The 12,521-nt window shown below is 37.7% G+C and overlaps 1 protein-coding gene across 1 annotated transcript; it reads right to left on the bottom strand.

Moving 5' to 3' along the window:
* Window positions 1-1,580: 1,580 nt before the first annotated feature.
* On the bottom strand, window positions 1,581-2,279 carry LOC109206518. Its single transcript, XM_019369338.1, has one exon. The coding sequence runs from the start codon at window positions 2,277-2,279 to the stop codon at window positions 1,581-1,583; it is 699 nt and encodes a 232-aa protein (XP_019224883.1).
* Window positions 2,280-12,521: the final 10,242 nt, after the last annotated feature.

Below are 12,521 nucleotides of genomic sequence, written 5' to 3'. Positions count from 1 at the left end.
CGTCCCTTTTGCCTGGGGACGCTGCGTTTCGTGCCCGCAGGTCCCGATTGATAGGTTGACAATCCTCCTATTAGGCTATCAGCTCAGCGAAGGTGTTGGTGCGCTCCATTTGCTTCGGAGTTGCTTGTTTGGTTAGTATGATTTAGACGTGTATTGTTTGGTATGGCGGGGCTCTATCCCGACCTTTATGACATTTATGTATTCTTAGAGGCTTGTAGACATATGTCGTATATGTGAAAGATTGTACAGCCTTGTCGACCTATGTTTGAGTTTATAAATGATTATGTTGGCCTACTAGGTCTGTATGTCACGTGTATATAATGATGTAATAAGAAAGATACGTTACGTTGGTACTCGGTTGAGTAAGGTACCAGGTGCCCGTCGCGGCCCATCGGTTTGGGTCGTGACAATCTGGGGACTGGGCTGTTAGAGCTTTTTGTGACTCTGATTGGGCCTCTTGCCCTGACACAAGATGGTCTGTCAGTGGGTACATTGTTCTATTGGGAAACAGTCCACTCAGTTGGAAATCTAAAAAGCAGGAAACTGTCTCTCTATCTTCGGCAGAGGTAGAGTACATGTCTCTTAGAAAGGTGGTTGGTGAGCTGGTTTGGTTGAGTAGAGTTCAATCTGAACTGAGAGTCCCTTCCATTCATCCCATTTCAGTATTTTGTGATAGTTTGTTAGCTCTACGCATAGCTAAAAATCCAGTTTTCCATGAGCGTACTAAACATATCGAAGTTGATTGCCACTTTGTGAGGAAACAGCTGCAAGAAGGCCTTATTTCACTGCACCACATTACAACTGACCATCAATTGGCGGATATACTTACCAAGGCCCTAACAAGCATCAAGCACTCTGGAGTATTAGCCAAGTTGGCAGTGTTTTCACCACCTCCAACTTGAGGGCGGGGAGGGGGTGAGTGGGTGGGTTATTGAGATATCTTATTTAATTAATACTCAGTTGTATTCTTCATAGTTAGATAATTAGTTGGAGTTGTTAGAAAGTTAGTTAGCATTAGTTAGTATTAGTTTGTTAATAGTGCCAGCTGTACAAAGTTGTATAAATATGCTCTGTATTGCATCAATAAAGTTTGAGCTTCATTTCATCAATTCCACCGCCTTTCTTCTTCTCATTCTCTCCTAGTTCTAGAAGCTTCACTGCTCACCATGACAGACATAACTGAGCTCATTCATTCTAATTCTCGGTGAAGATCTTTACAGACCCCTTAGAAGATCAGCAAAATGAAGAACAATGCTTTGTTAATGTACAAGAAAACAAATATGAAGAATGCTTTGTTTGTGGACAAGAAACTAATCATTTGTTTATGGATAGGAAAGTGCCTAACAGCTATTATTATTATTATTATTATTATTATTATTATTATTATTATTATTGTTATTGTTATTATTATTATTATTGTTATTGTTATTGTTATCATTATCATTATCATTATTCAGCTGCATCATCATTGGTAAAAGATATTAAGGAATGGCACAAAAACAATGTATACTAGTGTTAAAATGTTACATGTACAGTGGATAATCAATAGAAAATCCAATTTCGTTCTCAAATTTCAGAATCTAATTTTTCCCCAAAACTACACGAGACAATCTTTGTAATTGTGCATCAACCTCATCAGCCAAATCTTCTTTCCCAAACCTTTTAAAACCCCTCCTTAAAACCTTAGCTACATATTCATCAATTTCAATTCCAGAACCCCATCCACTCCTTTTCATCAATTCATAAACTCTAACAGTTGATTCAACCTGTTGACCTTCAATCAACGCCCTCACTAATCTCACCAGCGCCTTATCATCCAGCTGAATTTTACCCTCTTTCTCCAAATCACAAATCAAATCATCAATATGTTCGGTCAAACCTGTCCGAGTCAAAGCTAAAACCATATCAGCGTAAAGACCCAAATCGGGAACACTACATTCAGATTGAACGGCTGGGAAAACTTTGAGGGCTAAATCGGTAAGGTCTTGTCGTAAAAGATCTTTGAAGGCGGAAATGAGATCTGCTTTGATGAGACGAGAGAGGGTTTTGGCAACTTGAGCTTCAATCTGGGACGGGTCGGTTCTCTGGGTGCGTTTTAGAGCTTGAATTGCTTGGATTGCTTCTATGCTCAGTATTCGCCCCTTGACTAGAGGTCCACGGTTGCTTCTAGGGCCGCCACATCGCACTGAGAATTGTCTTGTGGTGGTAGATTTCAATGGACGGGTTACTGAAGAATGTGGTAAAATGAAGTTGAGGTTTGTGGATATAGAGGACGCCATGAATGCGATTACGTTAAAGGTACAAGGCTGTGAATAGGTTATAAAGTAACGGGTCTCAGAAACCCGCATTAGTTTAATTTTGGTTACAGTTTGGTCCCTATAGTTTATATATCCTACATTTATACACTCGAGTTTCTTTTTTTTGGGGGGGTTAAAGTTTGTTTAAAGTTATTTTAAGCCACTGAAAATTTTCTAATTTCAGACAGGTCATTTTTAATCAAATAGACCTTCAACGTTTAGAACATAAGATTAAACTCAGGTAGCTAGTCTATTCTGAGCTTAAGTACGTAAAATGATCAAAAAGGATGTATCTTGATCATGTTTGAGCTTCGAGTCTTTTTTTTGTTTTGGTTCCATGTTTGAATATAAGTTTAAAGAATATCTTAATTTCTCATAAAAGATAAATTTACTGAGAATTAAAATGAACTCATTGAATATTTTGGTAGTCGATTGATTGACTTGAATCTAAGTTGGATTGCGCATGGATTAGTGGAAACAAAATAAATATGACTAAGAATGAATAAATGAAAAGGTAAATTTTAATTATACGAATTAGAATACCATAAACTCAAGTATTTAACTTAACTTTGAATCCTTTTTATCAATGATCATTCAAATCCAACAAAAAAAAATCGATAGAATCAAGGAAAGAATCAGATAAAGAATATAAATAACTTCCAAGAAAAATGTTAAGAGCCATTTGGCCAAGCTGCCAAAAATCTGCTTATTTTAAAAAATACTTTTTTTCAGATTTTGTTTTTTGGTAAATAGCATTTCTATTCATTTCCAAAAATTGACTTTACAAAGCAAGTAGATGCTGACCATCTACACTCATATTTACATCAATCCTGTAGCCTAAGTGAAATAAGCACTTTGACTAAGTACCTAAAATCAAAAACATCAGAATCTTATACATCAGTAAGAGAGACATTCGCCTAAGGATAACAGTTAAGCTTTTCGAGTGTTCCTTGCCAATGCTGTATTAATCGACCCCTCGTGTGTATATGGATTGCTATTTCCTTGCAAATGCTGCTAACAGTAGTTATCCCACCCTGGAATCTGAGTTTGTTACTTTCTCTCCATATGGTATATATCATCATACCAAAGACGCAAGTAACAATTGCCCAATGTCCATTCTTCTTTGTAGCATACTTACTTATCCATGCCACTTCACTCTGCCAATCTCGGATAGTTCTATTATGCCCAAGCCATTTCAATAGTCTCGACCATAATTCTTTAGTCATAGTGCACTCAAAGAAGATATGATCAAAGACTTCATCCGCTTGCTTACAGATGATACATAGTTGGGGGATCTGAACCCAAACTTCAAGAGCCTATCGACTGTAGCTAGCCTACTTTGCAATGCTAACCAAAGAATAAACTTGAATCTGAGATGTAAATTTGGTTGCAAAACAATACCTTTCCAAGGTACTTTTGGGAGTTGAGGGAGCTGCAATCTATAGATTTTCCTGATACTGAAAGATTCACCCTTCTGTAATTGGCCCAATCTGCTCATAAGATCACCCTGAATTCCTTGAACTTCTCCAATGAACTTCCTTGTTTCCAGTATTTTCCGAACCACCCAAGCTGCATTCTTGGGTATTGGCATGTGCTCCAACATGTTATGTTTAATATAGAAGGTATGAATCCACCTAATCCATAAACAATTCTTCTTTTTTGCCACTGCCCACAAGTGCTTTGCTACTGCAGCTTTGTTCCGATATACCATATTCATCACATTTAGGCCTCCTACAACATGTGGTAGACAAACTTTCTCCCATGAGACCAATGCATTTTTAGAGACATTTGATGTACATGTCCACAAGAAAGATCTGCATATAACTTCAACCATCTTCATCACTTTTTTTGGTAGAAGAAAGATCTGTGCCCAGTATGATTGATTCCCAAACAGAACTGATTTGATCAGTTGCACACGCCATGCATATGAAAGTAGCCTTGCTGTCTAGCAATTAATTTTCTGTTTGATCTTCTCTACTAAAGGCCAACACTAAATAATTGAGAGCTTTTTAGATGCCAAAGGAACCCCCCAAGTACTTAAATGGCAAAGTACCTTCAGAATACCCCAACTCTTGCAAAATATCCTGCTTCTGTGCATTTGAAACACCGGCTAAATAGACAGAACTCTTATCTGCATTTGCTTGAAGACCAGAAGCCTCAGAGAACTTAAGGAAGGTCTGCTTTAGCAACCTAATAGACTGAATATCAGCCTTACAAAACATAAGCAAGTCATCTGCAAAACAGATATGCACCACTCCATGCTTTTTACACCTGGGATGAAACTTGAATTCTTTATTTTTCATCAATTGTGCAAACTCCCTCTGTAAATACTCCATAGCCAAAACAAAAAGATAGAGCGACATTGGGTCCCCTTGCCTTATCCCCCTTCTTCCTTTAAAGGTGTTGTTAGACCACCATTTATATTTAGAGAGTATGACACTGATGAGATACACTCCATAATCCAGCTTGTGAACTTATGAGGAAAGCCCAGCTCTAACAATATTCTTTCCAGAAAGCACCACTCTAATGTATCATAAACTTTCCTCAAGCCCACTTTTAGTACACATCTTGGGGAGATTCCTTTCCTACGGTATCCTTTGAACAATTCATGTGTGAAGAGGATGTTGTTAGTGATACAACGACCCTCAATGAAAGCTGATTGTGACTCCCCAACTAGCCCTCCAATGACCTTCTTAATTCGAGCAGTTATCACCTTTGTGATTATCTTGTACAAAGTTGTACAACATGCTATGGGTCTGTAGTCTTTGACATGGCTTGGATTCTGCACCTTAGGGATTAAGGTTACAGTAGTGCTACTGACTCCTCGATGCATTTTCCCAGTTGCAAAAAACTGTTTTGTGGCTTCACAGATGTCATTCCCCACCTCCTGCCAATGCTTAGTGAAAAATTCAATAGGGAACCCATCTACCCCTGGGGCCTTTTCATGAGGCATATCTTTAATTGCATTTAGGATCTCCACCCTTGTAACTTCTTGAATCAATTCTTCTTTCTGCTGGAGAGTAAGGCATGTCCCTTGGTGTATAACTTCTGAATTTGGGCATCTGTGAACATTTCCACCTTCACCCATGAGCTTAATAAAGAAAGAAATGAACTCATTCTCCACTTGTACAGGATCAGTCAACTTTACTCCATTGTCATTATATACTGAAGCAATGAAATTCTTGCTTGTCCTCAATTTCCATTGTGCATGGAAATATTTTGAATTTGAATCACCACATGCTATCCAATTTGCTCTAGATTTTTGCTTAGGAACCTGTTCTTCAACATTACTCCATTTCTCTGTTTCTGCCAATGCCAACCTCTCTTGATCAATCAAGTTCTGGTCCAAAGGATGAGTCATAAGTTGATTCTGGATGATTTCTAGCTTGTGTCTTGCCTGATTCAGCTGGTACTTATAAGAAGCCATGTAAGTATTCAAGTCTTTTAGGTCCATCTTCAACATTTTTAACTTCAACCAGATCCTCTGCACATCCTGCTTCCATACTCTTTCAACTATCCCTTTAAATTCTGAATGCTCCATAACTGATCTATATAGTTTGAAAGGCTTAGGGTGTATTCCCCTCTATTGATTCCTTTGACTATATTGGAGTAATATAGGAGAGTGATCAGATACCTCCGGATTCAAAAACTCTGCTTCAATATGGTTGTATTGTTGTAGCCACTCAAAATTCCCAAAAGCCCACCTGCTATACACTCTTTTATCAGGTTTTTGTTTGTTGCACCAAGTATAGTGCCACCCTAAGCTCTTCACCTGAGAAAGTTGTAATGTATTTATCATATCCTGAAAGCCTTGTGTCTCAGCTTGTGTAACTGGTGTTCCTATCTTGTCATCAGTATGAAGAACATTGTTGAAATCCCCACTAAGCAACCAGTAATCCTGGATATTAGTCCCTATCTGAATGAGCTTCCTCCATAGTTGATTCCTTTGGGTACTATCATTACTTGCATAGACTACAGTTTCCATAGCCTTAAAATTGGAATTAGTCTCATGAATTTCACAATGTATAAACTGATCATCAATCACTAAAATCTGGATATTTACATTACTCTTACATAGCAACCAAATCCTACCATTTGGATGTGCATTATAATTGCAACAAGCACTCCAGTCCCTTGCCACTTGTTTCATAATTCTTGCAGCCTTCCTTTCTTTAACTCTTGTTTCTAAACACCCAATAACATCCACCTTATACTTCCTCGGAAAGAGCCTAAACTCCTTCTATTTATGGGGCTTATTCAGCCCCCTTACATTCCGAGTACAGAGATTCATTTTTGGGTGAAGCTGGAAGGGCCAGCGTCCCCTTGTATTGTGTCTGTGTCATTCATCTGCAATATTCCAAATCTGTTGCTAGAGCTAATTGATAAATCTGGAGCTTGTTGGGCAGCCTTGCCCTTACCAATTGTTCTAGTATTTTGATCCTTCTGCCCTAATTCCTCAGATTTGTCATTTGCCATTTGAGTACAGCCTTCTGGCATAGACTGTTTTACCAATCCTATTTGCATCCCTTCTGTCTCAATTGTAGATTGTTTTACCAATTTTGTTTGCCCTCCTAATTGACCAGTTTCATTCCCGCTATGCTCCTTTGGTAGCCATTTTAGATTAGTTTTGTTCTTATTCCTTTTCCTCTTTGGTTGTTCTTTGAACTCCCTCTCCATTTCCTGCTTGTCCTTCAACCAACATTCAGTTGAATTATGTCCAAACTGATGCATTCACAACAAAATTTAGGTTTCCAATCATATTCAATCTGCTGGTTGATTATCCCTCTTGGAGTTTGCATTTCAGAACTATCCGGTAGAGGATGTGAAACATCATCTTCAACAAGCACTCTTGCATATGATACCTTCTCCGTCTCAGCAGTAATTATATCTATGTATAGAGGCTTCCCAACAACACTAGCTAGCTTGCTCAATACTTCTAAGGACCAAAAACCCAATGGAAGTCCCTGAAATTTGATCCATAAAGGAATAACACTCATACACCCAGGATCAAACTTGAAATCCATACTCCAATGTTGCAGAATCAGAGGTTTATTATGGTAAGTATATGTGATGACCCAAAAGGTCATCACTTATTTTTAAATTAAATTCTATGTTTCGAGGCCTTAAAAACCTCTTTCATCATCACTTCAATTTGCGTGCGCAGTCCGAGCGTGTTGCCAGAAGTCTATATGTGAAAATCTGTGAAAAATGATAAAATTTGGCTTTAAAATGAATTAAGTTGACTTCGGTCAATATTTTGGGTAAACGGACCCGGACCCGTGATTTGACGGTCCCGGAGCGTCCGTAAAAAAATATGGGACTTGGGCGTATGTCCGGAATCGAATTCCGAGGTCCCAAGCCCGAGAAATAAATTTTTGAAAGAAATTGTTTTCTGAAAAATATAAAGGTTTTTTTAAAAGTGAAATGTTATGTGAAACCTGTGGTATCGGGCCCGTATTATGGTTCCGGAGCCCGGTACAAGTTCAATATGATTTATATGTGTTGTCGGTAAAATTTGGTAAGAAACGGACTTGAAACGACGTGAATCGGATAGTTATTGAGAAAATTGGAAATTTGAAGTCATGAGAAAATTTCATGATTTTGATGCTAAATTCATAGTTGTTGATATTATTTTAGTGATTTGAATGCACGAGCGAGTCTGTATGATGTTTTTAGGGTGGTGTGCATGTTTGGTTTGGAGCCCCGAGGGCTCGGGTGAGTTTTGGATAGGCCACGGGGTGAAATTTTGGACTTAAGGAATTGCAGGTCTGCAGGCTTCGCATTTTCCAACCTCCCTTCGCAATTCCTAGCTCGCATTTCCCAACCTCCCTTTGCAATTCCCAGTTCGCATTTTCCAACCTCCCTTCGCAATTCCCAGTTCGTATTTTCCAACCTCCTTTCGCAATTCCCAGTTTGCATTTCCCAACCTCCCTTCGCAATTCCCATAACTGCAGCTTCCAACTTTTTATACTTAGCCGAAAAACAATCCCTTTACACATCTTTTCAAAACAAAAACTCCCTAGGGCAATTTTCCAAGAACAACTCTTCTTCCAAATCGATTGTAAGTCAATCCTTACTAGTTTCGTTCAATCATTAACATCTTTTAACATGATTTCAACTCAAAATTAATGATTTTCATGGAAAAAATTGGGTGTTTTGGGTAGAACCTAGGTTTTTCAAAAAAAAAGGATTTGGACCTCGATTTGAGGTCCCATTTCAAAGAAAATTATATATTTGAGTTCATAGGTGAATGGGTAGTTGGGTTTTGATTCGAACCTCGGGTTTTGACCATGTGGGTCAGGGGCTGATTTTTGGCTTTTTGGGAAAGGCTTTAGAAAACTTATTTCCATGCATTAGAAATTATTTATTTGGCATTCATTGATGTAAAGTAACTTGTGACTAGATATGAGCGAATTGGTGGTGGAATCACGAGGTAAAGCTATAGTTGAGGCTTGAACTGAGTTCGTGGCATCGATGTAATTGTTTGGTCTAACCTTAGCTTTAGGGAATAGGAGTTTGATCTTGTATGCTACATGTTATGTGTTGAGTACGACGTATAGGTGTGGTGACGAGTATCTATACATCGATGTCGTGCATGACCGTGAGTCTTAAAAGGAAAGTTATTGTGTTATTGTGTTATTGAGAACTACTACGAGTTCTTGACTCTCTGTGTTGAGCAAGGTTTATAATTATTCTCGTAAAGATTACTCATGGTTGAGCATTTGTGTTAGTTGAGGTAGTAGATGTTGGAACAAGTTTGGTTATAGCTGATTTTCCCTTGCCGGGATGTGTTCATTCTTATTGTTGACTCCCTTGCCGGGATAGTGTAGTTCTTATTGATCCCTAGCCGGGACTCTTGTTATGGTTGATGTTGATTGTATATTTTTATCGGGTTGCACGCCGCAACAATGATATATTTGGATCGGGTTGCACACCGCAACAATGACATATTGGATCGGGTTGCACGCCGCAACAATGATATATTTGGGTTGGGTTGCACGCCGCAACAATGAGATATTTGGATCGGGTTGCAGGCCGCAACAATTATATGATTGGTTCGGGTTGCACGCCGCAACAGTGATAAATAATATGGATCGGGTTGCGTCGCAGTAGTGTTGTCACATGTTGGGATCGGGTTGCGCGCCGCAACAATTGTTGATACCAAGTGTTTATGGATTGGATACAAGTTCCTTAGTGTTTCACTGTGAATTCTAAGTTGTCCTTATGCCTTTATTCTTGACTTACTGTTGATACTGATATACCCTGCAGCATGTACCCCCTCCCATCTTTACTTGTTTATTCTTGTTTTATTTTCCGCTGTATATTATATAACTGCACAGGATTTATTTGGTAGTCTGGTCCTAGCCTCGTCACTACTTCACCGAGGTTAGGCTAGGCACTTACCAGCACATGGGGTCGGTTGTGCTGATACTACACTCAGCACTATTTTGTGCAGATCCCAGTGCTGCAGATTTCGGACCTCAGTGAGGTTTCAGCTTCTTGCTTACCAGGCGACCCGAGGTAGTCCTGCAGGCGTGCGCAGGCCTTAGTGTCTCCCTCCATCTATTTTTTTTTTCCTGCTTCTCTTATGTAGTTCTGGAGACAGTATTTTGTTATTTCTTTCAGACCCTTATTTGTAGTACTCTTGGACAGTCTGTGAAGTTGTGACACCAAATCTTGGGTGGTTTTGTTATGGGATGGTATTATCAGTATTGTTAAGTTACAATTTATTTCTTCCGCGTTTTAAATTATGTTGCTATAAACTGTTGATGCTAAGTCATTAAATAAAATAAAAAATGGAAGACAAGTCAAATAGTTCAGTTAGTTGGCTTGCCTAGCTTTCACTAGTAGGCACCATCACGACTCCCGAGGGTAGAAAATCCGGATCGTGACAGTATACGGTCCAGCTTGTAAAGCCAAATCCCTTTCCTCAATGTTTTGGAATATAAAAATATAGTATCCTTCATCATGATAAAAGATTTGGGACTTTTCAACAAAATTCCAAACATTAGTAATGTAATTGTCCATTGATTTCTCATAAGGATTATCACCCAAAACATACCAAATCAGCACTGTACTCCAGTAAATTTCCTGTTCCATTGTATCTTCTGTTTCAATTTGCACAATGAACGTACCTTCTCGTATAGCAGGGGGAACATAATTCAATATCTTACCCATTTGTGAGCTTCGATTCTTATGCATGGTAGGTACTTCTTCCTTATTTCTAATTTTCTCTGAAGGTGCTATTGCTGAAGGAATTTGTACAGTATTTCGTGCTGTTGAAAATTGCAATCGTCGATGAACTGTCTCCATATTTTCCTTCATTGCAGATTGTTCCCCTTCACACTCAATTTCCTCCATAATTGGTTGAAATTTTTGTGACAGAAAACTTCCAAACGTCAATGGTATCAGTTTCTGTTGAATTCCGGTGTCCGGCGTAACTGTCGCTCCATCAATTTCCACACCTTGAGCTGGATTGTGAAAGACTGTGGGTGCACTTCCCACACCCGTTAGCCATCGCCTAGGTTGAGATTGAGCTGGTGTTTCCATGTTTCCTTCATTTTCCTTTGCTTCCGTCGGTGATGGAAGCTTCTTCCTTTGTCTAGTCATGGCAGAAGCGTACGTTAGCTAAACCTTGCTAAACATGCGCCTCAGAGCGCCTCTAAAAAGTTTATGTTTGGCCAATTCATTTAAGTATTTTTTTTGTAACATTTGATAAACAAATTGTGTTTGGCCAATCTTTCTAAAAAGTGCTTTTGAGTGTCAAATTACCAAAAAAGACAGTACAAAGGTCTTATAGTTATTTTAAAGAGAAAAATAAACTTAAATATTTATCGTAAGATACTTTTATTATTTTTTATTTTATTTAATTAAAATATGAAACATAAAGTAAACATACATATTAAAGATTTAAATCAATTTTACATATATAGTTATACCAAAACATATAATATTATCTTGTATAATTACTTATTGTTGCATGATGATTTGAATAATCAAAATACATCATTCCATATGTAGAAATCTATTCCACAAATTACTATATATTGATAATCCACCATGAAATAATAAATAAAGTCACTTGCATGTGATAACATTTCTCAATAATTTCATCTCTACTTCCATCGCACAACACCTCCATAGTAGTAGAAGACTTGCCTTGCATTTCTAAAGGAATACCAGAAGGCTCATCTCCTTCCTCCGTCTCTGAAGTAATGTCTTTATTAGCATAATAGTTGAATTTCTTATCGGTAGAAGAATATTGTCGGATGAAATTATGTATAGCCATGGTAGTTATAACTAGATGATTCTGAGTGTCAAACTTAAATGATGGCATTTAGCGTAAAATAGAAATATAATTTTAAAGATCGGAAGAGCANTACAGTTATCAAAACAGTCAATCTCAAGGCACAATAACAAATGGGATAGATGATTTGCAGTCAAGGATACAACCCCATTTTTAGATGTAGCTATCTTCTACCACAAAAGGCATGTTCGGTCACAAAGTCCAGATACCAATCAATCAGAACAATAAATAGAGAAATGAAAGAAAATTCAAGGGTTTTTAAAAAACAAAACCTAGAAAACATGGACTACCCACATCCAGAGCATGGTTTTATCTGTTCCGGCACATGATTCCTTATGACACATAAAACAAGCTATGAAAAACTCATTGCATTATCTCATAAAGAACTACTTTTTCCTCACATTAGCTGCTACCTTTCTGGTAAGAAATTTTTTTGAAGTCTTTACATTAGCTGCTACCTATTTCAGCTAACATCTCAAACCTCTAAAGCTACCTTACTAAAACTACTCCCAGACAGATTTAACATAGCATTATTACTAGTTGCAAAGTGAATTTTTCAAACACTTTCTGATCACATTTAACAACAAAATGGAATCAATTTATGATGCTTTTAATGTAACATGTTAAAAATGTAATATTTCTTCAAAATAATTAAGAAATTGATGCCTGAATTTGAACTGAAAATTAGTACAAATCATGCCATTCTTTTTCCTAACAAGAATTAACTTATGTTTCACAATACTTTCATATCCTATCAAGTTATCTTCTCCTCTGACTTATGTTTGACACTGCTTAGAAAGCCTGTTGGACGCAGAGTATTCAAGAAAAAAGCCCAATTACAACAAAAAAATTGAAAAAAAAAAACACAGAATGAGCACATATTATACTCTGATTTATATATACATTGCCATCTGGTG

The sequence above is a fragment of the Nicotiana attenuata genome, unplaced genomic scaffold, assembly GCF_001879085.1.
Source record: "Nicotiana attenuata strain UT unplaced genomic scaffold, NIATTr2, whole genome shotgun sequence".
Classification (NCBI taxonomy): Eukaryota; Viridiplantae; Streptophyta; class Magnoliopsida; order Solanales; family Solanaceae; genus Nicotiana; species Nicotiana attenuata.
Note: the sequence above shows the minus strand (reverse complement) of the source record. Positions and strands in the feature narration are given on the sequence as shown.